Genomic DNA, 23694 nt, shown 5'->3' on the forward strand with positions numbered 1-23694 from the left:
TGGTACGGTTTGGTCGCAGCCGTCAGAGCAGTTTTGAGTCGGGGCTTTGCCCTGCAAAAAAACACACGTGACTCTTCATACCAGAACTCTTACTCATATGGTTTCAGTTTAAGGTTTTTGTTTGGTTAGACTCAGGCAGTGTCTTATCTTTTAAACCCTTGGTTACGCTTTAACTCAAGCAGTTCTCAAGCTCTCTTTCACGGAGCGAGCCAAAAATGTGCTAAATTGAAATCAAGGGCCCACTTTTACGTCCTTTAGACCAGTTATGTTGGTCCGTATTCTGACTCTTCCCATGCTTCACCTCTGGCAGTCGCTTATGGGCCAGCTTACTATGGCTGACAGGCGTATTTGCCATTAAATATTTAATAATTGCAAGTGTGAATTTTTAATACACAGGCCAGAAAGCCCAAAACATTGCTCTTTGAGGCTGGCAGAGCTCTGTCTTGGGTTTGGTTTACCGTCTCTGCTGTCTTGCTGTTGTCTTGCATGTGAAATTTGCTTCCGTGTATATATATATGTATTTATATATAGCCTGGATTTTTGACTCTAGGCGTTTGTTGTGCTTGCAGAGGGGGGGATAGGTGTGCTTTTAGATCCAATTAAAAGGAAAAAGAGTTTAGCTGGGGCAGCTCAGCTTCTCAGGCGTGTGCTGTGGGTTGCTCACTGCCGAATCTCCTGGACTCCCGGGACTCGCTCTTCCCATCCCCAGACGTGCTGGCATCAATTCTTCCGGCAGCACAAGCCTGCGCTTCCTTCCCCGCCGCCCACAAGGGCTGAGAGGTTGTGCAGCTTTTTAACCGTAGGGACTGAAAACAAACAATTTTGTCAGGTTTGTGTCCCAGAGCCGTGCACAGATTTAGCTCCAGTGGTGGAAATCTGGTTTGCTCTGATGGGGCAAAACACAGTTTTTGGGCTTTTTTTGGGAATCTCTCTGGTTAGGTTTCATTGAACTTTGGAATCTGAAGCTCCATCTCTCTCCTGCTGTAACTACAAACGAGACCTGACACTGAGTTACTGATTCACAGGTAGAAATTATCTTAATAGGCAACCAACAGATGGGCTTCTGCACCTTACCCGCAGCCGTGTGAGCGGGTGGAGATGCACGTGTGTATTCCTGGGCAGGGAAGGGTTGTATGTGGCATTTTCCACCTTGATATTTAGGGAATAAACATTCCTGGGGATGGGCGTTTTCCCACATGGGAATAGCAGAGGGTGACAGTGGGAATCGGAGATGGTGGCAGTGGATAGAGGAGCTTGATGCTCATGCTGCTTTCAAAGGGAGGATTGTTTCCTACTAATTCATGACACAGCGTTGGATAAAAGTGCTGTTAATTGCTGTACCCGTCATTGTCCGCTGGATCAGGCAGGGTGAGTGCTGGGGATGCATGACTGCACCCCGGGCTCGGCCACCCGAAACCGCCGTGACGAGCCGTGGTGGCACCAGCGTGGCCGTGGAGATGCTCTGCCTCAAACGGTGGCCCTAAAAAAGACAGCAAAGCGGCATCTCCACCTTTCAGATGGATTTCCTATCCCCGGTTTTATAGGTTAGAGGGGGAAGCGTATAAAAAGATAAGATTAAATGTAAGTATCGCTGTCTCCCTGCCATGAAGTTACGTGTCCTTCTGGTCAGGGCAGATTAGCTCGGGGGATTCAATGGGTTAATTCCTTCACCTCGGGAGACCTGGGTGTCCAAATCCTGCTCAGGACTCGAGAAAATGGAAGAAGGTGGTTTAATGGACCCTCTCCTGGAGGGCTGTGAACACCACCTTCAGCGGGGCAGACCCTGACCTCTGCGAAGGGAAAGGCTCAGGTTTGACGTGCCAGGAGCTGCTCAGCCCCTGCCGGCAAAAGCAGGAGTTGGTTTTTGAGGCTTATGTTGCACCACAAACCCCGAAATTGCAGAGGAGGGGGGGTGGAAGGATATATTTCTAAATTTGTAGCTGAGATAATTACTAGAAACTTGAGTCATGCTTAAAAGAGACGAAGTTTATGTCACGCTCCGGTAAAATATTGCAGCCTTCCCCAGTGTTGGATGTTTTCACTCGTATTTCAGTGATCGGGTCGTTAAAAACCATAGCTAATAATAGAAAGTCTTGGCAATCTTTGTTCCGAATAGGGTAAGTATGGAGTCAGGGTGCCGAAAATGAACGCGGACATCCTATTTGCCTATTTTTAAAGGTGTTGGAGAAGAAAAATGTGTGGCGCGATTGCCCCTCATAGCTGGATGTAGCTGCGACGGTAGCTGCTGTTATGTGCTTGCAGCCCTAAAATACTGCTTTCCCCCCCCTTCCCCCTCCCTCCTGTCCCTTGTGCCTCCCCTACGAGCTCCTGGTAGGTGAAGGGTTGGAAATGCAACCACTGAGACCGCAGACTGGAGTAAAAGTTGTGAAAAACGCACCCTCTCTCCAGTTTCCATGGCTGCGTTCATCTCAAATGTTGTCTTCTTTGCCGTATTTTTAGCAATTTGCAGTTTTCTGTGGCGTTTCGGGAGCGTCTGTTAAACTGTGAATGTTTTTATCCTCTTACAGACGTGGCTGGATCCTGCCAAAGAAATAAAAAAGCAGGTTCACGGTAAGTAGAGCGCATTTATCGTGTGGCTGCGTGTAGTTTCTCCCCCTTTCATTCAATAAGCGTGGCTTCGGTGGGCGATTCTGGGAGCCCAAGGATGGGTGAGGGTTGGAGTGAGGGTGTCTGGTGGGGATCACCACGAGCTCATGCAGTCCGCGCGTCCTTTCTCCTCTTCTTAAGTACTTAGAGATGCTCTAGATTTAGGAAAAAAAAAGGTCATTTCTGTGGGAAAACGTAACTTAGGGTGTGTTCGCCCTGTGCAAACCCAGGCTGCCCTTGACGCTGAAATGGGAGATGTGCTCCCTGTTGGAGGATGGGAAGATACCCGACAGCGGCAACTACTTAAATCCCAAAGGAGACTGGGAGAGCCTGAGCAAAATGGCATGCTGTAGCGAGGTTTTATAGACTCCGAGGCTGTTGTGGGGGACAGGTAGGGATACCGGAATGGTAGATGACTCGAGTAGTACCAGGGCAAATGCCAGATGCTCTCCAAAGTTGTATTTTAAGGTCTGCTAGCACTGAACTAGCTCAAGATGAGGGCAGCGTCAAAGTTAAATAAACTTTAGAGGCTTTTGTTTGCTCTCAGGAGCAAGTCTGCTTCAAAAAACACCGTTTTAAGAAAGTAAAATACTGTTTTACAAAATTAAAATGCTGGTTTACGAAAGTAAAATACTCTTTTTATGTGTGCTTTTGGTGGGGGACGCAGAGCAAAGCGTGTCATTAAGTACAGATGAGGGGGGGGAAATGCCGCAGGGCTGTGGAGGAGGAAAAGCTCCTGCCCTTATCAACTTCTCTTTGCATCGATAGCAGGATGTTTGCAAAGGGCACGAGCTGCTCCTGCCGTGCCATGTGGTAAAATTCAGCTCCGAAGCGTGATGAGCAAATTGCTATGGAATCTGGTCCCCTGAGACGGGGGAAATGGCAAATTATTTGGATTTGCGTGAATATATGTTGAATGTCCGTGTGAATATATGCACATCCATATATGTTGGTGGACGGATACAGGGAGTCAGTCTCTGCGTCCTCCTTGCAAACCTCTGCTACCTCAAATGTCTTCTTGGAGTAACTTGTTTTGAACGGCGTATAATGAAAACAACATGCCGTGGGTTTGATCCCGGTTATGGTGTTGCATAAGAAGTAAATCCATGGACGCTACGTGTCCCCCCCGCCCTCCTCCTCCCTGCCTGAGGTCGTGACAAATCTCTGAGCAAGTTAACCGCAGGGTTGTCTTCTCTTTCTGAAATAAATACCATTTTCAACTAGGGCGTTAGAGGGCACGGCCGGCGGGAGTTGTAACAATGAAAATTACTTTGAGTGCTTAATGGGTTGGTTAGGACTGTTTTCTGCGGATAAGCGTAATTATTTTCAAGGGAAAGGAGTAACTCCTTCAGCTGTGTCACCTAGAAGCTGTCCGTACCACAAATAATGTCAATTCTAGGTGTGATTATGCGATTCCTCACTCCGTTTAATGCTTTAATTGTGCTGTACGAGGTTCACGACGAGTTGTATTCAAACAGTTAGGTCTGGGCTTGTAAAGCTCTTCCCATCTTGGTACTTTTGCTGCTTTGTTGGGCTGAGTTTCAACTGTGCTCTGACCGCCCCACCGCAGCACACGCCGCCGCTGAGGGAATTAGCACATCTGCTCCTGACGAGAAATTTGGAAATTGGGTCGAGTGATAAAGCAACACTCGTTCATTAACCTAGAGCAGGCGCCTGACCCTCTCTTCATTAATCTTTTATTTCTTCCGTCAGTGAAAAAATACGTAATTTAGCCCCCTAGCAAGGAATTTAATTTTTTTTCCACAAGTTGTCCTTTATTCCTACGGGTTTGCTGCGTTTTCTCCTCCGTGTCTTTTAGCTCTTGTGAATGAAATTGTATCTTACACCCTCTAAGCAGCAGCTAGCCGTACATACTAAAATCAGTATTACGATCCGCTGGCCGTATTTTGAAGATCAGCTGGATATTCCCAGCTTTTTTTATAAAGATGGACTATCACGAAGCTGTCCTGGCGTGTTTATTTTTCTCAACCTCTTCTTTTGTCATTGCAGGAGGCCCCTGGGATTTTACCTTCAATGTCAAGTTTTATCCACCGGATCCCGCGCAGCTGACGGAGGACATTACCAGGTGATTTACCCAGGAATCCAGGGAGCTCGCTGAGCAAAGGAAACCACTAGAAATGGAAGACTGAATAGAAATTTTTAATATTTGGGTGTTATTCCATCCTTCAGCAAGGAGACCAGACGTCTTGGAGGGTTTTTCAATTGTTTTTAGTGAGTGTGTGGGATGCTCCCACTCCCCACTGAAGTCCACATGCATAAAACGGTGTTGTTTATGATCCTGGCATGTGTGCGTTTATAGAGAAAAGTAAATTTTTATTTAAAAACAAGATTTTCTGATCATAAACGCCCTCTACTCCCTTTCCAGAGTGGAGGTGACTTTAAATCCTCCTGTCTCCATGCTGTTTACCGTGGGAATATTCCCCCCTAAGTAAAAATACAGGTAGAAGTTAGAAACGAGCATCACACTGCGTTCATCAGTGGCATAAAAAAAGAGATTCTGTTTGATCCTCAAATTTAAGTTTCTCTGTGCTCTCTGGAAATAGTATTTTGCCTTTTTTTCAGGTACTACTTGTGTCTTCAGCTTAGACAAGACATCATTACGGGGCGGCTGCCCTGTTCCTTTGCGACTTTGGCTCTGCTGGGTTCCTACACGGTCCAGTCCGAGTTGGGAGACTACGATCCCGATCTGCACAGCCCGGATTACATCAGTGAATTTAAATTGGCCCCAAACCAGACAAAAGAGCTGGAAGAGAAGGTTGTGGAGCTTCATAAAACGTACCGGTAAGTTGCGGCGGCTGGAGGACTTGTTTGTGCAGAGCAGCCTGAAATAATGGGGGTTACTGGTATTTTCCCCACCTCTGCTGCATGCTTTTCGTTTCCTGCTGCACTGATTTTTAGGTTGGCAACAGAAGCTTTAACAGTAAGGTGTGAATTTTCAGCTACTGAGAACATTGGCTATTTAAAAAAGATCTAATACTTTATAGCAAAATCTTTCTAGAAGCTGGAATTCTTTTTTCCTACGTGAAAAGGAAACTATTTTTTTAGCGAGCAGATTCAAAGTCTTGCAGTTATTAACGGTGCTCTTTTTCAACAGTGTAGTTGTGAAAGTGGCTTTTATTCCATGTGAAAACGCAAAGTTTGCTTGTTTTAACCTTGTCCTTTGTCTCTTTTTTTTCTCTTTTTTTTTTTTTTAATAATTACTTTGGGATTGATGTACGTTTTTGATTGCAATCTGGTTGGAGCAGATCTTGTATCTTTGTGTATATGCTGTAGCCTTCAGCATGTTTGGGGTTTTCTGCTGCCACGTTTAATGAGTAACACTTTATAACGTGGAATTATTCCGGATAATGCAGGAGCTACAGACCTGCAGTTAGCCTGTCCTCCTCCTGTTCCCCAGCACAGCCATGACCTGGGCAGATGTGTCTTCTTCAGGCAGGGATGAAGGACCCCTGGGAGTCCCTCTGGTACCAGATTAAAGGGTGACAGTAACCTCTGTCACCTCTTCCTCGCCTTATTTTGAGATTATTTTCGTAGATGCTCCGAGTGCATGGATTGCAGAAGCTGCGTGAGAGCGGCCAACGCGCAGCTTCTACACCCTTCTACGCTTTGGGGTTTTAAGGGGAATAAAAAAGCCCGTAAAACCAGTCTGTGATACCAAAACCTTCAGCCGGAGCCCCTTGACTTGTGCAAAGCTCCTGGCTGATGCACTAATGATGAGAACAGAGCAGAAGACGAGACCTTCTCGCTCGCAGATGGGAACTAATAACCTGAGTGCAGTAGGGAAGGGTGGACGCGTGCCCCCGGCTGTGACCAAAGCTACAATTAACACCTTCCCAACCCCGCAAATCAATACTTCAAATTGATTCCCCTCCATTTGCACCGAGAGGAGAGGAAATGAGGGAAAATAAGTACCGGGCCGCTGACAAGCTTCATGACTTGAAGTCAAAGGCCGTTAGCTGTGCTAGAAGTGGCAGATCACTTTGCTGAATTATTCATGGCTTCATTAGAAGGATACTTCAAGGTATAAGATGTAGTTATATTTAATCTGCTCGTGCGTGCAGGAGGGAGGAAGCAATATGCACCCGTTTAATTTCTGGTCCTTGTTCTGTGAACATTAATCTGTCAGGGGGGTTTCAGTGGGAAAACTCTGATAAACCACGCTCCGTCTCTGGCCGCTTTATTTGCAAAGCGCAAGGCGCGTGTTGGGGATGGCGACTGCTCCTGGGTCTTTCCTAGAGGATTGTCTTTGTCTGCCCTGTCTCCCACCACTCAGACCTCTCTTTACATGGCACAGGAGATGTATGCGAGCGCTCGGCAAGGAAGACATCAAAGCGGGGAGCAAAGTGAGATGCATGCAGCCAAACGCCGTCCCAGCAGAGCTGTTAAATGTAGCCTTTACACCAGAAACTTATTAACAAGGGCACCTCAATAACCCTGATAATAGCCTCTGTGATCAGGATGTTTCTGTTAAGCAAAGTTGTGTTGCGTTGCCCCTCCTGCAGACCGGGTACCATCTGCTCCCAGAAAACCTCTCATTCATCTGCCCTGCCCCAGTAGGAATCGCTGCCGGGCGGCCTCAGCTGTCCTTGCCTTTGGTTTGGAGAACAATAGCTGGGTTTGGGGGTGGGTCGCAGGGGCAGGAGGGCTGGGGGGGACAGTACCTGTCACCCTTGGCCTTCGGCTGAATTGGTGTTTCTTCCACTGAACCAGGTTTTGTGCCCCTTCACGGCGCTCCCTCGCTTTCTTCTCTGCTGTCTGCACAGAAATAAGGTGCACCCGTTTTACAAGGATGTCTCAAAGCACAAATTTGTTCCTTCAGAGCTATTTAATAATCCATCATCCGGGCACAAACTTGTATTGAAAGCAAAAGAAAATCTAACAAGTAAACGGTTTTGCGAAGTCTGATCTGTCCCTCCTAAAAGCAACAGTTAGGAGAATACCAATCCCTTTCTCTCTTTCCCCAGATCCATGACTCCAGCCCAAGCAGACCTGGAATTTCTTGAGAATGCAAAAAAGCTGTCTATGTATGGAGTCGACCTTCACCAAGCCAAGGTGAGAAGCAGCGGGTGCGTGCACCTGCCTGTGGATTTTGTAATTTGATTATCCTTCCCTTGTAGGAGCAAACTTACCTATTTCAGGAGGCTCCTTTTGCAAGCTAGAGGAGGTCAGCTGGTACAGAGAGACATGCAACAGAAATGCCTCCAGCGTTCTCGCAAGAGGAGTGATTCTTCCCCATTGCTTATTATTTATATATTACATCTCCTTCCCCAGGACTTGGAAGGAGTGGATATCACTCTGGGAGTCTGTTCCAGTGGCCTTCTTGTTTACAAAGATAAACTGAGAATCAACCGCTTCCCTTGGCCCAAAGTCCTGAAGATTTCCTATAAACGGAGCAGCTTCTTCATTAAGATTCGGCCAGGGGAGGTATGTTCTTCTTTAATTGCCTTCCGATTATCACCAACGTGTATGCTTCGCTAGAACGAAGTGGAGGGGAGGGAGCAAGCTTTTTTCTGAACGAGCGTGTTATACTCTGTAGGGTTTCTGCTCTTGGCTTGGTGTTGAGGTAGAGCCTGCTGACCTTGCTGAAGCTATAAACCAGCGGGTGACAATTTAAACAACGTGTCATCCAGCACCACCTCCTGGCACTGCCTGGTATTCCCGGCATCCAGGGGAAACCGGTGGGAAGTTCACAGTTGAAACTGCGAGAGGACTACCTCCTCTTTTCCAAACGGGCCAAGATAAAGGCTCTTTGTCTCGCTTTCATTAAAAAAAAAAGAAAAAAGACACATACCTTTTCACTTAGACTGCAGCAGGCAGGGGGTGGCTGCCCCGACGCTGCCTCTCCTGAACGCTGTGCCTCCATACAGCGAGACCTGGCCAGGCTGGAGAGTTGGGCGGAGAGAAACCTTATGAAATTCAACAAGGGCAAGTGTAGGGTGCTGCGCCTCGGGAGGAATAACCCCCCGCACCAGGACAGGTTGGTGGTGACCTCCTGGAGAGCAGCTCTATGGAAAGAGACCGGGGAGTCCTGGTGGACAAGAGGGTGACCATGAGCCAGCAATGGGCCCTGGTGGCCAAGAAGGCCAATGGCATCCTGGGGGGCATCAAGAAGAGTGTGGCCAGCAGGTGGAGGGAGGTCATCCTCCCCCTCTGCTCTGCCCTGGGGAGGCCACAGCTGGAGTGCTGGGTCCAGTTCTGGGCTCCCCGGGTCAAGGAGGACAGGGAACTGCTGGAGAGGGGACAGCAAAGGGCTACCAAGATGCTGAGGGGACTGGAACACCTCTCTGATGAAGAAAGGCTGAGGGATTTGGGTCTCTTCAGTCTGGAAAAAAGACGACCAAGGGGGGATCTCATCAACGCTTCTAAATACTGAAAGGGGGGGTGTCAGGAGGATGGGGCCAGGCTCTTCTCAGTGGTGCCCAGGGACAGGACAAGGGGTAACGGGCACAAACTTGACCATGGGAAGTTCCACCTCAACATGAGGAGGAACTTCTTTGCTGTGAGGGTGGCAGAGGCCTGGCACAGGCTGCCCAGAGAGGTGGGGGAGTCTCCGTCTCTGGAGACATTCCAAAGCCACCTGGAGGCGTTCCTGTGCCACCTGCTGTGGGTGACCCTGCTCTGGCAGGGGGTTGGACGAGGTGATCTCCAGAGGGCCCTTCCAACCCCTATCATTGTGTGATTCTGTGAACAGGGAGCTCCCTGGAGCAGCCTGCTTGCTGTAAACACGATGGGGAGAGAGGCTACAATGGGGATCTGATCTGCCCCCTTTCCTCCTCTTCTTCCTCCTCCTCTGTGTCTGCCATGGCCCAGCCTTGCAAGGAAGTCAATTTTCGACCCCATCTTGCAGCTGGGCAGTGTGATGGGAGGGTAAATAAGTCTGAGCGGCTGCAAAACGCAAATCCCGGTGTGTCCTGAGCAATGCATGGGGGTTGTGGACTGAGCCCTGTCCTTTCTTGGACCTGAGCCCCCTCCTGCACATCACGAAGTGAGTTCAGCTGCTCTTGGGCTACACCAGCAGTTTGTGCTGCAGCAGAACAGGTCGATGGGCTGGGAACGGCACTCCTGCCGCATTTATTTTTTTGCTATACCTAAATAACTTATATTTTCCGCAGCAAGAACAGTATGAAAGTACAATTGGGTTCAAGCTACCAAGTTACCGGGCAGCGAAGAAGCTGTGGAAAGTATGTGTCGAACATCACACGTTTTTCAGGTGGGTTTTCTAAACAGTAGGGTAGCCTTGAATAACTCATGCTTTAGATTAGCTGCTGAAAATGGAGCACTCCTTCGGTGTTCCTTGGGGTTTCACGGGAATTGGAGTGAAACGGTTGCAGAGACGTTAAGTGTTTATATTGCAGTACATTTCTAGGCAGCTTCCACTTCATAAAATACATGAGACCGAGGTCTTCGAGTGTATGTAGATGTGGGGCTTATTGTTAGCGCGTGTTGCTTTGTTAATCAAGCGTATGCAAGAGGCTTCTTTAATTTGTATTTTAATTTCTCTTTACCTGCCGCTTCCTAGATCTGGAGGTATGGTTTTTAAATGGTGCTTGTGGTTTTCAGGCTGACTTCCACCGAGGCCATCCCGAAGAGCAGGTTCCTGGCGCTGGGCTCCAAGTTCCGCTACAGTGGCCGGACGCAGGCGCAGACGCGGCAGGCGAGTGCCTTGATCGACCGACCCGCTCCCCAGTTCGAGCGGACGGCAAGTAAGCGAGCCTCCAGGAGCCTCGACGGAGGTGAGTGTCCGGTGCCTCTTCTCTCTCCGTGCCTGGGTTCAGTAGGATGCTGAAATACTCCTTAAGTACCACCTAAATTCCCTGCTTTACAAAAAAAGGGCAAAAAACCCGTAAACATAACTCCTCACTTTAATACAAGACCTGGATATAAAATGCAAACCAACAGTAGCGCTAGCAAGAACCGACTGACGAAAAGGACGTAGGTGGGTGCTGAAGGTTTATGGCAAAGTCCTGGTTGCAAAGGTATTTCCTCATTCAATCTCAATGCATTTTCCTTTTAGTAAATCAGGATTTAAGCTATTCTAGGGTTTGGTCTGTTCAGCGTAGCTTCTCAAATTACATAGTTTTCCTTGAGGGGGAGATGTTTTTTGCCACAACTGTGTGAAACCTTGTCAGTGTTTGTTAAAAGGATGCTAATGTTGAAGTTTGTGGTGTATTGATCAGGTGGGCTCGACCCTGACATTTTTCAAAGATCTGGATAGCTGCAGGCTAGAGGAGATGAGGCATGGACGGGGGAGTGCTTAAGTTTGCTCCTCTTGATCTGGGTCATGGGGTGCTTCTAAAATTAGGATACAGGGCCGAGGGGAGCATCCCTTTGCACCAAGAGGATCCGGGGCCGAGGGGAGCATCCCTTTGAACCAAGGCCACCTGATGGAGCAGGAACAGCGTTGCTTTGAGCCCCGAGGTCACTCTGCAACCCGGGAGGGAGCGGGGCTGTCCCAGTGCCCCGTAGGCGGCAGCAGCCAGGCTGTCCCTGCTCCTGGCATGGGTTTACGGGGCTCAGCGACACCCTGAGCTTGGGCTTCACGCCTCAGAGCTGGGGGGGAAAGGGCTGCTCGGTTTGAGCTCCGTACCACAGCAAAAGGCATTTTGCCTGCTTGTGTGCGAGGTTACCCAGGGACGATGCACGGAGGCGAGGGGACCAGCCCTTGGCCGTGCCCCGTAGACCGTTCCGACCCCAGCTGAGTAGAGAAATCCCCGCTGCGATCCTGCACCCGAATTCCAGAGCTTGGAAAAAGAGCAGCCTGTGAACGTAACGCTTCTGTCCCCGTTGAAGTCTGCAGCCTTTTTTCCATCTGCTGTGTGGGCAGTCGTTAACATGTGCCCCGTTTCTTCAGCTAAACGTGCGACTCAAAAAGTTGAGTTCAGAGCCGTAGAGGACGAGAAGCAGGAGAAGGTGGTGGTGGTTGAGGTTCCTGAACCAAAACCCGCGGATCAGATCCGAGAGAAGCCAGGTATAGCTGTGGTGGTGGTGGCTACAACTCTCTGCAGCCTTTCCTATCCTTTACATGCTTGTTCCTGACAACTCAAAAGTTTCACCAAATCTGCCGGCTTTCTTTTTTTCGTTTCTTTGCAAGAAGAGTTTTGCAGTCAGTGAACAGACAGCCCCGGCTCCGGGAGACTCGTTAAATCTCCGCCTTGCACCTCGTTAGCCTGTAATTCTTGTGGGGAGGTGGGGAAAAAGTTCAGGATGTGCTGGCGCTTGAGAGCTATCTCCTTATTAAATTTTTGGGTGGTTCTGTCAATGTGGTTTAGAAAAGTTTAAAGTTTGATCTCGAAACTTCTTGTAAAGCTTCTGAAATTCTTCGTCCTGGCACCTGCTTGCCATTTTTTAAGCCGCCTCTGGCTTTTTTTTATTTGGTGGTTTGAGAAATGCCGCCCATTTTGCTACATGGAGCTTGTATTTCTCTTAAGATAAGGTACTGTTAATAAATATTAATGCCCTTAAGAGGTGTTGGAGGTACAACAGCATATTTGAATACTAATAAGCATATCACAGCAGAGGTGTTGTCAAATATTTGCAGTCTTTGTCGCTTAAATAGCGAATCCCTGCGGTGCATTAGGTCTGGATATAATTCGTATGCAAATGCATTGTGTACCGCTCCACTTCCCTTCTTCCGCCCTGATTTTTATTTTTTTTCTACAGCCTTCTTTTGACATCGCTGGTTTTCTGGTATGAAATGTAGACCAAGCTTTCATAAAGTAACGTGTCAGACTGTCTCCCCACCACTGTCTTGCCTTGAATTCTCGCTAGTCAGCATCGCCTGGCAGGGAAAGCCTGGTGCTGTAAAACTAGAAGGAGGAGAATTAACATTTAAGGCACCAGGATAAATGGCTGTATGGTCTTAGCTTTTAGATTTGAAGTTGGTCGCTCAAGTACGTTTAACGAAAACTGCTAATTTTTATATAGGTTTTCATCCCGAGGAGCCTGGGGGTGGTTTTTCCTGGGTTTTGCCAGCCAGCACCTGCGTCTCCCCGGGCTTTGCAGGCAGAGCCCGTCCTAGTATGGCACTGGAGAGCCCTTGGCGTGTCCCCACGTGTCCCTGCCTGGGCGAGAAGCCCACAAAGCTTAATCCTGGTGTCCTTTCCCGTCTCAGCCAATACACTCCAGGGCCTGGCAGCACCAGAAAGACTGATACGCAATTGCACGGTGAAAACTTACTGTTAAGCTGCCTGGTTTAAAAACCTCCTTGCTGTTCTCAGCTGCTGCCTCGGAGAGGGATCTCCTCTTGCTCTTGCCTCTGCTGCGGCAACCGTCGTGTGGCCGCACCGTTCTCCAGCCGCTCCATTAACGCCTGCAAACCTCTTTCTAGCCAAACCCGCTCCTGAAACTTTTCAAATGAAACCCATTGCAGAGGAGGAGGAGGAGGAGGAGAAAGTAGAGGTGGTTAAGGTGCCCGTTGCTGAGCCAAAGTTACCGGAGCCGTTGCGGACGCGGTCAGGTACAGCCACAGCGGTGTCGGCGTGGCTCCCGCGGCCACCCGTGCTGTCACCCGCTGGGTTGAAGTGATGCAGTGCCGTAGGACAGAGGGTGCATCGTTTGCAGTGGTGTTTTTGGCTGTTAAAATCACACCAGGCTTTGCAAGTGTGCCGCAGCGCGCTGCTTTATCGGGGAGCGCCTCTGGGTGAGACGAGGAGGTGCCGTGGCTTGGCTGTGTGCCTGCGTGTTGAAGTGTGTGCGGTGGCCTCCTAACCCCCTTTTGTTACTGTCCCGTCTCGTAAAGTTCGTTTCCCAGAGCTTTAAGAACATGCGGTGCCCAAAAATCAGGTTGTGTGCTCCGGGACTGCTGGAGGTGACCTAAACTCTGCTGTATTTCTTCGCTAGAGAGCCTGCCTCTGCCCCCTGGGGAGAGCTTTCACAGCAACTTCACTGCTGCAGACAGATCCACCCTCATCGTAATTAAAAGCAGAGTTGGTTAGTCATTGCAGGAAGAGGAGACTGAAGCCGTGGAGGGAGGAAACTGGGAACTTCACCTATTTTCTCCATTAATATGAAAAACACTAAACCAGCCCCTGCGCTGCGAGGATGTTCCATGGGACGGGACATCAGCCAGCGTCAGACCCGAGCGTGTCCGGGGGTCTCCTCTCCAGCTGCCACTTCTCCTCATTCACCTCCTGCATTTTTTCCTTCTCTTGATGCTTTTGGTCGCAGTAGGGATGTTTTCTTGGCTGGGGTGATGATGACTGACATTTTAAATCTCAAATTTTGGGGCGGTGCTTTTTACTGTGTTTAAAGTGTGTGTTCAAATAGCCAAAGGTTAAGAAAGCGTAACTAAAATAAAGCAGTTCTGGACTCTGGGTGAGCGCAGAACTCGTCGTTGAGTGGCAAAGGAAAAGCTTGGTGGCTGTTGATATTTTTCCTGCATGTCCTGGTGCTCTGAAGCACTGTGAGGGAAGCAGGAAGGTGGCCGTGCAGATCTCCTGAGGGCGGTATTGCCTCTGCTGCTTCATCTTCGAGGTGGCATTTTAACACATCCATAACTTTTTTAGCCAAACGTGCTCTTGGCAATGTTGAGATAAGCCCAGTTGAAGAGGAGGAGGAGGAGGAGGAAGAAAAAATGGTGGTGATGAGAGAACTAGAGCCGGTCCCGAAGGAGTCAGGTACCACCATGATGGCTTTGCACACCCGGCATCCTCCTGATCCCAACTGTCCCTGCCGTCTCGCCGTCCCTCTCTACAACCTCCCCGGCAGCTGTCACCGCTTCCGTGGCATAAGTAACACCGGGACGCGGCACCGGGTGTCCTTCCAAAAGGATAACGCAGTGTCTGGCTCACAGAAATGAACTGCCGTGCGGAAGAGGGGGGCAGATAAGAGAGATGGTGATGGTGGTTTGGGGCTTCAGGGTGGATATTTCAGCAAGACGTGGTGTCTAGGAGTTTGTCTTAAAAATGTGATTTCAGTCGCTGAAAAATCAGGTTCTTTTTGTACGGATGCTTTATTCTCTATATGTTTTATACACATAGATGAGTTCTCTTCTCAGCAAAACAAGAATCGTTACTATGGAGTTACTCAAAATTACAATTTGTTTTTTAACGCCAAATTTTCTAGTGTCTTTGACAAGCCGGATGGACACTGGTAACCCAGTGGTGGCTGGGGCAGGTTGCACAGTGTGACCCTTGGGGCATAAAATGTGACTTTAGGAATATGAGACCACGTCAAAGAAATTATTTCAGGTCGCTGGGCATATTTTTAGCGGAACGGCCATGAAAACCAACATCAGGGGAACTAAATAGCTTATTGCGTCTATAGGTATGCGTAGTATTGGCTTGAATATTTTGGAAGTGACTTTTCCGGGATGGGGACTGTCTGGGAAATGAGGAATCGAAGGAAAGAGTAGGCAGTTGATTTTGTGTGTACCTAGTGCTTGTATTTAAGACTGTCATCCTCTGGAAAGAGGGTTTTTTGGCAGCACGCGATTCATTTCTGCACTGTCACTGGTCTGGAGACGCTGGGTATCTTCTGGCAGCGGTGCCTTGGGCTGCGGCAGCAGATACCCGTCTCAGACGCACAACCCCAGCCTGCTTTGAAACCCACCTGGAAGTTGCTGTGAAGTTTTACAGAGCAATGCTTGTTGATTATTTTTTTTTGCTTTAATTGCTGAAAAGATCAGGGAGGTGGGGAAAAGCCTGTGTTGCCCTTCCAGAAACCATCCCTTTCTTGTTGAGGGAGATGCCAATGAGTCAAGAACTCGCCTCAGCTCCAAGAGTTTCTATTTCAACGGCTGCATTGGGACGGACTCCTGTGTCTGTTGTGTGCGAGGGACGCAGAAATCGATGGCATGGTGTCAAAAAAAAAAGATTCGCCTTTCTGGTGTGGCTTCTCTGCAGAGTGCAAGCTTGCTTTTTGTAAACCATCTGTTGTGGGGTTTTGTTTTCATTTTATTTAAACCATAAGGAAAATAATCTCAACTTTCCCGTACTAAACGCACAAGCTGCTTTGCTCAACATCTTTATTTCTTTTCCCTTTTTTTCCCCCCCCGCCCCCTCCTCCCTTTCTTTTTTAAATGACAGCACTCTAATTTGGAAAGACTTTGCCTGGTGTTCTAGAAAAGTTGCCCGCTCTGACCCTTGTCCCTGTCTCTCCCCCATCCGCAGCAGTGGCCGTGATAACTCCTGAGAGGAGTCCCCGTCCCACCTCTGCCCCAGCCATCGCTCAGGCCCACGCTGCGGAGCCGGTCCCGGCTAAGCCCGATGCCAAGGACATGGTGGCTGCCTCTAAAATAGAAAAGGAAGTGGCAAAACCCGATGTGAGACGTGAAGAAATCCCACCGGAGAAAACCAAGCCAGAGCCGGCCGATGCATCAAAGGTATGTTAGACCTCATAGGAAGAGGCTGCGCTCGTGCCGGGCTGGAGCATCGGCTCCGAAAACCGTCCCAGAGCAGCAGCTCTGTGCACCTTCACCCCTGCCCCGGGTTTATTCCTCGCCCAGGCATCGGGTGGGAGTGAGTTACGGGGCTCTGGGTCCAGGGAGATCCCAGCCCTCACCCTCCGGGTGCGAGGAAACCCAGGATGGCCGGGTTTTGGTGGCCGCAGTCAGACTAAATGCAACTTTACCGATATATGGTGAAAAAAAAAAAAGCTGGTGGGGATTGCACTGAAGTTCACGGTAATTGAATTTAGAGCTCACCCATCTCTAAGCCGTCTCTGCTGGTTCCTGGTATACGGCAGCAGGAGCAATTCCAGTGAAATTGGTGATAGGGATCTGGTCCACAGCCCAGAGTCGGAACGCAAATGTTTTTTACGTTGATAGGCTTTCTCTGGGAGAGCTGTTAATGTGCTTCTGCAAACTAGAACTAGAATTGGCCGTGTTAGGCTTGATTTTTATAGCTAGGTCTCTTCTTACTGACTCTGTGAACGTAATACCCCGCGCATTACAAAGAATTCTCTGTATTTTGAGAAGGTCTGGTGCTAATTTCAGCATGCGGCTTTTTGGTACGGATTTCACTGGGCGATCCAGCTCCAACTGAAATTTGGAAAGGTTGCCTGGCAAAGCTAATGCCAAGCGGGGAAGCCCGTCTTGGGAAGCGTTAGAGAGAGCACTGGTTTCGAAGGCAAATAATTCTCAAGCTGGAGGAATTATTGTCAAGGTGCTGTTAACTAACAGGCTGTCGGAGAGCTGCCCTGTCATTAACTCTTTCCGGAGGACTGCATGTTGGTTTTTTGGTTTTGTTTTTTTGTTTTTTTTTTTTTTATTTTTTTGCATGTTCACCCAATTATTTCAAAACCAACTACGTGCAGCTGTGTTTTGAAACTAAATGGTCTCTTGAAACAAATCTACTAACAAGAAATGTTTTTACCGATTTATTTCTTAAATGTAGGTGAGGAAAACGCACATTGAGGTCACAGCACCCACCACGAAGGGTGACCAGCCCCAGGTTTGTGCTAATAATTCAGTGAGGTTACTCAAATAATTTTTTTTTTTTTTTTAAGGTTAAAGAGTGAGGTTCAACATAGTTAAATGAACCAACAACTTTTTTTTTTTTTTTTTTTATCACTGCCCAACAGCAGCAGCCTGCAGAAAAAGAGGAAGAACTGATAAGAATGAGGAAGGTTAGCCATTTTACACTTTCACCAAACAAATTCGCCATATCATCCATGCATCTGTAACCTGTTTAAAAAGACAGTGCTCCAGTTTCTTCATGTGCTTTGGGTTGGGTTTTTGGGGTTTTTTTGTTGGTTTGTTTTTTTTTTTGTTGTTTTTTTTTAAACTGCAACTATCAAATATTTGATTTCAAGACGAACAGCTTTTTGTCCCGTAGACAGTCTGATTGCTAAAAATCGTGCATGTTGGATGTCCGAGAGAAACACACTTGGTTTGATTTATAAAATTCAGCTCTGCTTCTCCGTAGCAAATTTAGTGTAGAAAACCAAGAAAACTGTAGAATGTGCATTCCAGGAAATGCAAAAAAAAAAAAACCAAAATAAAAAATGGGGGTTTTGTATTGATTGAGTAATAGGGGACATAGCCGAGATGGGAGAGGTGGTTAAGACGCGGTCACTGTGCACGTTGAGACCTTGTAGAAGTGACGGCGGGCGGTACAGCCTCCTGCACTGGGGTGGGCAGGCGTCCCTGGCAGGAACGGGGAGTCGTGACTTCGTGCCAGCCTTCCACCGAAAACCGGGAAACTGCCCCTGTGTGGCGAGCGATACAAACCAAGGCAAAAGCCGACGAACCCCGCCGGGAGCTGTCTCTTTAAAGGACTCATCGCATTTCCCCATTCTCCATCACAAGAACCCCCATTTCCCGCTGGTGGCCCCAGGCCGGCGTCCCCGCGGCTGGGTCCCGTCCCCCCCCCCCCCCCCCGCCCCCCACCACGCTGGCCCAGCGCTGCGCTCCCAACCTTGAGTTAACTTTTTTAATTTGCCAATTTGTCAATCCCGCAAGAACAACTTTTTAATTTTTTGTGCTTTTCTTTTTCTTTTTCTTTTTTTTTTTTTTTGTTTCCCCCTTTTCTTTCATTTTCACAGAAAAGATCAAAGAGGCTAGATGGTGAAAACATTTATATCAGGCATAGCAATTTAATGTTGGAGGTTTGTATGAACTTGAAGCTTTTTTCAGTTGCGTTTGCCTAGACCTTCTGCATCTGCGCTGAACTTTTTTCTTCCTCTTCTGCTGCTGCCTTTGTTTTTGCATGCTGTTGCATGAAAGACCTTTTATTTTTTTTTTTTTAATAAAAAATACGCTTTTGCATGGTAACAGTAAACATGACTATGTGCAGGCATTCTTCCTTCTGCCTCTTCTGACTTTCATTCTCTCATACTTACCCAAAATATACGATTGGCAGAGCTCAGGTCTGCTCTTGGACCCGCTGGGTGCTCACAGCAGCATCAATCGGGGCGGTGGGGGATCATTTATAAGTTTCTCCTTGCTTGAAAGAAATTATTGTCCTGGGGGAACAGTCGGCCTGTGAAAATGCAAAATTCGGGAGAAGCTGTGGGTGAAATGGTCACCTCCGTGACGTTCAAGCCACCACGTTGTCCACGTTGATTCAGATGGGAGCGAGTCCTCCTTTGGGACCTGGCATTGAAGCGATGCTCGCGACGTTGCGATCCTCCTCCCAATGCCTGCATGCCTGGCAGCACCTTTAACCCTCCCCAGGCCCCATCCTGCGTCGGCCCCAGGTCCCCTTGGGGCTGACGCAGTGGCTCGGTGGCCATGGGTGGCCTGCAAACGGGCAAGAAGCCGTTTCATCCCTCCACATACGGCTCTTCCCTTTCATATTTTCCCTTTATACATCCTTGGGAGCCCTTCACGCTCGGTTTCGCCCAAGCACGGTCTCAGAACAGACCATGCCAATCATATATTTTACTGTATTTTAATACACCGTGTTACGGAAGACGTTTTGTGGCTTCTGATACTCTCTTCCTGTGTTACGTGTTTCTACTCAAACTTGCAGCACCAGCAGCTGGTAGGGTTTCCCTGTTGGTATCTCTTGAAAGTTGAAGCGTACTAACTGCCTTCTCCTAATTTCAGTTTTAAATTTTTGCAGCTTTGGGGTTTTTGTGGGGTTTTTTTAAAATTTTTTTTTTTTTTTTTTTTTTTTTTTTGACTGCTACAACTTCGAGCTTTCAGCCACGAGCGAAGGGTCTGCGACACGACGGGCAGGGTTCTGCCGCTGCACTGCAAGACTCTGCCTGTTGCTTTCTTTCACCCAACTGGAGCGTCTCCATCTCCCCGACCCTAAAAAGAGCTTTTTTCGTTGCTTCTGAACCCCTTTTTCCCGTTAGTGCAATACTTGGCTGTGGCACCCAGCCCCTTCCCTCTCCGCTGCCCTCCCCACTGGTTCTGTTGCAGGTTCTCCAGCCCTCCCCTAGAAAAGGGCTGACCCCAGCAGCTCCCCCCCCTTTATTCCTATTTTTTTTTTATTTATTTTAATCCATGCATTTGGCAGATCAGACGTTTTCCCAGCAGACCTCATACTCCCGAAGCTGCCGCTTGATTTTATCGAAAGCCGTTTAACGCTCTGTGCTCGACAGCCCGTGCTCCGTGTTCTTACAAAAAGGGGCAGAAAAAAGGGGAGGAAAAGCATTAACGCTTAACGAGCTTGTTCCTCCAGATGCTTTCAAGACCCGTTGTGGCTCCATGTAGCTCCTGGCGGCTTTAGCTTCTCCGCAAACCCTCCCAGGACCAGCTCTCGCGCAGTGGTGGATGGCCAAGGTGGTCTTTCTCTCTTCTCTGAACCAGGAGCAGCTCTAGGGCTCCTGCGCCTGGGTAGAGCTTTACCCTGGAGTCCTCGGCAGAATTATTTGTGCTTTTTTTTATTTATTTCCTAACTAGCAGGCACTTGCCTTGTGCTTTCATCCAGGACGGATGCCAAAACTGGGTTTCCCCCCCACCCCCAGAACTGTGCCAAAAAGAGCAAATGGTGTTAGTGAGGTGTTCGGGGCTGCAGCCCCGTGGAGGGAGGGTGGCGTGTCCTGGGTAAGCCGCAGGGACGCAGATTTTTGGGGGACGACACCCCCTTTAGGGATGCATTTGCTCTCCCATCTCCTAAAACCGATGGGCTGAGTCCCAACTAAAAGCACAGAAGTAGGGAAATTTCCCAGGGATGCTTTTACTGACCTTAATTTCCCCCTTTCGAACGGGTGAGGCCTGCTGCTTTTTGGCACTGTCCAGAAAAGTTGTCGTTTGGCTTAAGCCTCTTTTATGCAAAAGCTTTGTTTTCAACAAACTCTGATTTGCTTGCAAGGAAAAGCTATTTTTAAACAAGTTGAAGAGAGCTGGCTTGCCTTGAAGTCTGTGCTTTTATGCTGTAAACTGGCATCACAGAGCAGAAATCTGGCTTCTTCCAGATGAAGTATTTTAGCGGGAGTTTCTCCATTGATCCGGCATAAAGTAAATTCTCAGTTTGATTTTTAGAGGGCCGTCGTCTCATCTTCATTTCAGAAGTCTGAAACCTCCCGTGGTAACTCCTGGAGGGACGAGATGAGAGGGAGAAAAAAAGTAATGGGGGTGTTCTGGGACCAAAGATAATTCCTGGTGGGATGAGAGAGAATAGGTAGGAAGAGAATAAATAAAATTGGGAAAACATTTTCTTAAAACATTAATTGCATTTACACCCGTGAATATTCAGGCTAGCAGAGGGAAAAGAAAGCGAACCCACCCAATTTAAAGGCATTCAATTAAATACTCCAAACAAACATAGTCCTGGGACTTAAAAAAATCCCTATGGGGCAAACCCAGGAGATCACACCTGAGCTGTCGTCTCTTTTGGCGTAGCTTGAGATGAACCCATGGCACGTCCCGCTCCTGGAGGAGACCCCACTCCGAGCTGACGGCATTTTATCCCAATTAATAGAGGAGGAAAGAGGAGAGAGGACGTTCCCTTTGTGTGTTTGCAGTGTGAGCACAATTGATGGAAGTCGGCAACGACTCTGCTGAGCGCAGCTTTGCTATGCGGCAGCCTAGGCAATGGCCGGGTCGTCTCCGTGTCCCTTCATTTATCCTGTCCTTTTACTAATAGGATCTAGATAAGACCCAAGAAGAAATAAAGAAGCATCACGCCAACATCAGTGAGTTGAAGAAGAACTTTATGGAGTCCGTCCCGGAGCCTCGGCCGAGTGAATGGGACAAACGTTTGTCCACTCACTCTCCTTTCCGAACCCTCAACGTCAACGGGCAGATCCCCACGGGAGCGGATGGAGTGAGTACCTCGGCAGCGCGCGGGTGTCGGAGCACCGCATTGCTCCGAGGGGGAGGCTTCGCAGCCTGGGGTTCAGCCTCAGCTCCCCTTAGATTTTAGTCATATTGGATTTTAATAGTTAATATTGACTTTTAATATGTGTGATGATCTCTGAGAGGATTGATGCTTTAGTCGTAGTGTCAAAAATGTGATTTTTTGGGTAGAAAATAATGTAAGAATTCTTCACCTGGTTTTGGTTCTGCTTTTCCTAGCCTTGCTGTCATCCCTGATGCTGGACTTAACTTCACATGGCTGTTTTGGGGACTGGCGTATTCCCGGGGCGAGGGAACGTGTCTCCCCAAAACATTTTTTGCTGTGAGGGGGGTGAGCCCCTGACCCAGGTTGCCCAGAGAAGCTGTGGCTGCCCCATCCCTGGAGGGGTTCAAGGCCAGGTTGGCCGGGGCTTGGAGCAACCTGGGCTGGTGGGAGGTGTCCCTGCCCATGCCATGGCACTGGATGGGCTTTAAGGTCCCTTCCAACCCGAACCATTCTGTGATTCTGTGGAAAAACCCCTAAACACCTAAATTGAAGGGAATTGTTACTTCAGAGTTAATATTGCAGGTGGAGAAGCACTAGGCTGGTACCAGTTTTCAAAAGTCACTTTATTCTCCAGTTAATCCAGTATGTCATTGGGTTTAGTCGTGCACTAGGATCTGCAGGTGCTGATCTGCTGTGGAGGCTTCAAGAAGACTCCTCAGGTGGCTACAGCAGGGCTGTTCATACGTGATGGAAATGTTTCTCCTTACAGGAACAGTGTCTGTAGCCACATGGCATTCACAATTTCCCTGCTAAATTCCTTAAAAAAAGGTAATTTTTCAAAGAAACCGAGTTGGAGCGGCAGAGATCTGTCTACCAACTGGTTTCTTCTTGAGCAACAGACAGCTTCTCTGTTTAGCGCTGGTGTTACCTAGCTTGGATTTGAAGTTTGTGAGTAAAACTGTAATTAGAGCCTGTGGTAATCGGTCCCTTAAATAATAAATGCAATTTTTCATTACAACTGAAAAATTGTATCCTGGCTGTAGCGGTGGCAGTCGTAGACTCTCTCCTGGTTTAAGCCTAGCTTCTCCCCTTCTTGCCCACAGCGGGGCAGATAAGCTCGCATTTCATCTTCAAACCATTGCGAGGGAGATACTTTTTAAACTGCAAACTGTGCAGGAAATAATCTTGCAGAGGATGGAGGGTTATCGGAACAGGTACAAAGCGTTTTAACGGCCAAGTTTACTACAGGCTCCTCAAAACGTAAGAGAAAAGCCATGACAGTTACAGGGCTTTTTCCCCCCGCTCCCGCTAGAAAAACAAAACCCCCGAAATGAGCTAATGAGGGTTGATCATTATCCTTGGAATTACCCTGTTTAACACATGGATGGGCTTTCCTCTTTGGTTGCTGAGTCTCAGTGGAAATTCTGCAGGAATTTGGGCGGCAGAGCTCTGCCCGCGGTGCCATGTGTTTATGGATGGGCGGGTGGGATAGAGCAGGGGCTCTCAAAGCTCCGCAGCTGCAGTTCACGAACGATATTCTTGGTTATTATGAAGAATTTCTGGCAAGGTGACTGCATTGCGGGGTCTTGGGGGACTGCTGTCCACGATAACTGGATGGTGTGGGCTCTCCCCATCTGAGGCCACAGTGGTCCTCAGCGCCGTGAGGGTTGGTGTCAGCCCTGAATTTGCATTTCTGGGAAATTCTCTCTTAATCTGATCCTCTCTGAAGATGTGAAGGTGGACACGTTTTGGTGTGACCTTCCAGAAATGCGTCTTTAGAGAGGCACCCGCTGGGGAGGGTGTTTTCTTTCACCTGTGCATGTTTAAGGACGGTAAATCACGGGTGCAAAGCCATCCTCTTTCTCCTCTTCATGGTGGTGTCTTCACCCTGCCGTAGCGGCCACAGGGTATTCTGCCAGGGGCTGCTTTTCTGCTGTACCGATGTGTTTTATTTCAAGACAACTGAACCTTAACACGCTTTGTGTGTCCAGGTCAAGAAAGTCACTGTCCTATCTTCTGAGAGACAGGTTGGTGGCCTTGAGGTAAAGCTGCTGGTCTGATATGTGCTTCTGAACCAGACTTTTGCTATTGCAATGGCACCAAGCGAAAACTCAACAGCAGCTGCTGGATAACATTTTTTTATTTTTTTTTTTTTCTTTTGGCTACATGAAGTGGTTTCATAACTCACACCGAGGGGACTTTTGCACTGCTGCAGCTTTTGCAGCTTTCGATTTTTGCTTATTTTGGTGCATGGCTGGTTCGAAAAAGCTGCATGAAAGATATAACCGTGTATTCGGAGAGAAAAGCAATTATGAAAGTTTAACTGTACCCTGTTCTTTTTATGTTGTCTTTCTTTCCGTTTTGTTTTTTTTTTGTTTGTTTCAATGAT

General features: G+C 48.3%; 1 protein-coding gene across 30 annotated transcripts in view; it reads left to right on the top strand.

Moving 5' to 3' along the window:
* EPB41 (erythrocyte membrane protein band 4.1) overlaps positions 1-23694 on the top strand; it is a 98552-nt gene that overhangs the window by 53142 nt on the left and 21716 nt on the right. For 8 of the 30 annotated variants that reach the window (XM_063355605.1, XM_063355591.1, XM_063355592.1 and 5 more), the window contains exons 5-19: positions 2529-2571; positions 4618-4693; positions 5191-5409; positions 7593-7680; positions 7900-8052; positions 9741-9838; positions 10189-10361; positions 11480-11596; positions 12956-13084; positions 15738-15949; positions 16962-17018; positions 17149-17193; positions 18112-18174; positions 21108-21287; positions 23297-23332. In XM_063355605.1, coding sequence (XP_063211675.1) covers positions 2529-2571; positions 4618-4693; positions 5191-5409; positions 7593-7680; positions 7900-8052; positions 9741-9838; positions 10189-10361; positions 11480-11596; positions 12956-13084; positions 15738-15949; positions 16962-17018; positions 17149-17193; positions 18112-18174; positions 21108-21287; positions 23297-23332 — 1689 coding nt within the window. Of the gene's footprint in view, positions 1-2528; positions 2572-4617; positions 4694-5190; positions 5410-7592; positions 7681-7899; positions 8053-9740; positions 9839-10188; positions 10362-11479; positions 11597-12955; positions 13085-14132; positions 14244-15737; positions 15950-16961; positions 17019-17148; positions 17194-18111; positions 18175-21107; positions 21288-23296; positions 23333-23694 lie in introns of all 30 variants that reach the window. The other 22 variants (XM_063355597.1, XM_063355615.1, XM_063355608.1 and 19 more) reach the window with 15 other exon arrangements.

Source organism: Chroicocephalus ridibundus, chromosome 19 (assembly GCF_963924245.1).
Source record: "Chroicocephalus ridibundus chromosome 19, bChrRid1.1, whole genome shotgun sequence".
In the NCBI taxonomy this organism is placed as follows: Eukaryota; Metazoa; Chordata; class Aves; order Charadriiformes; family Laridae; genus Chroicocephalus; species Chroicocephalus ridibundus.